The 1,400-nt window shown below is 42.4% G+C and overlaps 1 protein-coding gene across 1 annotated transcript; it reads right to left on the reverse strand.

Annotated features, from left to right (window-relative positions):
• Positions 1-257: 257 nt before the first annotated feature.
• On the reverse strand, positions 258-1,400 carry LOC135501731 (uncharacterized). Its single transcript, XM_064793985.1, has one exon. The coding sequence runs from the start codon at positions 1,398-1,400 to the stop codon at positions 369-371; it is 1,032 nt and encodes a 343-aa protein (XP_064650055.1). The 3' UTR covers positions 258-368.

Raw genomic sequence — 1,400 nt, forward strand, 5'->3', positions numbered from 1 at the left:
ACCATGATTGCTGAGTGAACAACATTTTATTGATGAAAACAGTTACAGAAACTGCGATTTGTCACGCTAACAGCAAGGAATTAGTTTTAGTTAATTTTATAGATGGCTCTTTATAGTGGTGGCTTGATCTATACTACACCCACAAAACAGAGAGGTACAATTGTTGTGTGATAACAGACTATTTTGTTTCTTCAGTTCTAGCCATGACTATTCCATCATATTTTTGGTTCAGGCTTTGTTTACAAGTAGTGACATGCCACAGATTGGACAGCCAAGTAGGCTTCTCTTTCAGTTACTAAATTGGGGATACTAAGAATAAGCAATCATTTTCAGTTATTTTACTTTTGTCTTTGTCTTTCACATATGGTTCAAGCCAAGAAATTGGTGTAAATGTTGTGTAACACGCATGTTGCTACAGTGCATTTTGATGGAAAAACAGGGCCATATTTCGCAGCGTACCTATTCTCTTTTAGCTGATTGATCCTCCATATCAGTTCAGTACATCCGATAGACCTCTCAACTATTTGACGGAGTCGAGTGCATCTGTTGTTAAAATCTAGTTGTTCCTGTCGAAGATTATTTCCAGTAAAAGTAATCAGCACAGATCGGTGCAGGTTCCTGTAGGCAGGATCACCAAGCATAACATACTCCTCTGGAAGTTGATCAAGGAAGTCGAACAATTCTCGAGACCACTCGGCCGCTGTTTTGTCGTGCGTCGATCCAGGTACTCCGCTTATAACGTGTCTTACCCTGCCAAATCGATCTACAACGTACTGCACGTTGATGGAGTCGCAACATTTCCCCGGCCTCCCACAGTAATACGCATCACCAGCCCTATCAGGCTTTTGGATTTTCACAATAACGCCGTCTATGAAAAGAATCACTTGCCGCTCAACTCCGTCGATATCAACCAGAGGCTGGGCCAGTTGATCAAACTCATCCTGCTCAGGGAATGAAATATGACGCGCAGCTATGTCAAAGAAAAAGTCAGAAACCTCAGTCACATGTAATATTGCAGTTGGCTTAGCATAACCAACAGCATAACCGACCTGTCTGTGAAAGCCCCCTGAAGCGAGGTAGTGCAAAAATGTTTTCATTCTCCTTGAAGATGTACTTGCGTTGACTTGGCCATTCCTCTGGTGATTAGCCTGCCTCCATCCATGAAAATAATCAACAAGGTGATCAAATTGTTCTTGGTTGAGCCTCATATGCCGCTCAATCGGTTCTCCACTGTAGACAGGCGTTCGAATAAAGTTCTCTGCTCTTCTATTATGTCTTAGGGCAACAACTTGCAACATAGGAATCGCAAACATGGCTGCCTTTGTAACTCTGAGAATTGACCTCTCACAGGTGTTAACCTCCAGGAGGTTAACACCTGATGTACACGATCTGTAATGCAT

The sequence above is a fragment of the Lineus longissimus genome, chromosome 17 (genome assembly GCF_910592395.1).
Source record: "Lineus longissimus chromosome 17, tnLinLong1.2, whole genome shotgun sequence".
Classification (NCBI taxonomy): domain Eukaryota; kingdom Metazoa; phylum Nemertea; class Pilidiophora; order Heteronemertea; family Lineidae; genus Lineus; species Lineus longissimus.

What these genes read in the sequence shown, in the direction of transcription:
- LOC135501731 (XM_064793985.1), bottom strand. Translation starts at nt 1,400, where the DNA reads ATGCATTACAGATCGTGTACATCAGGTGTTAACCTCCTGGAGGTTAAC.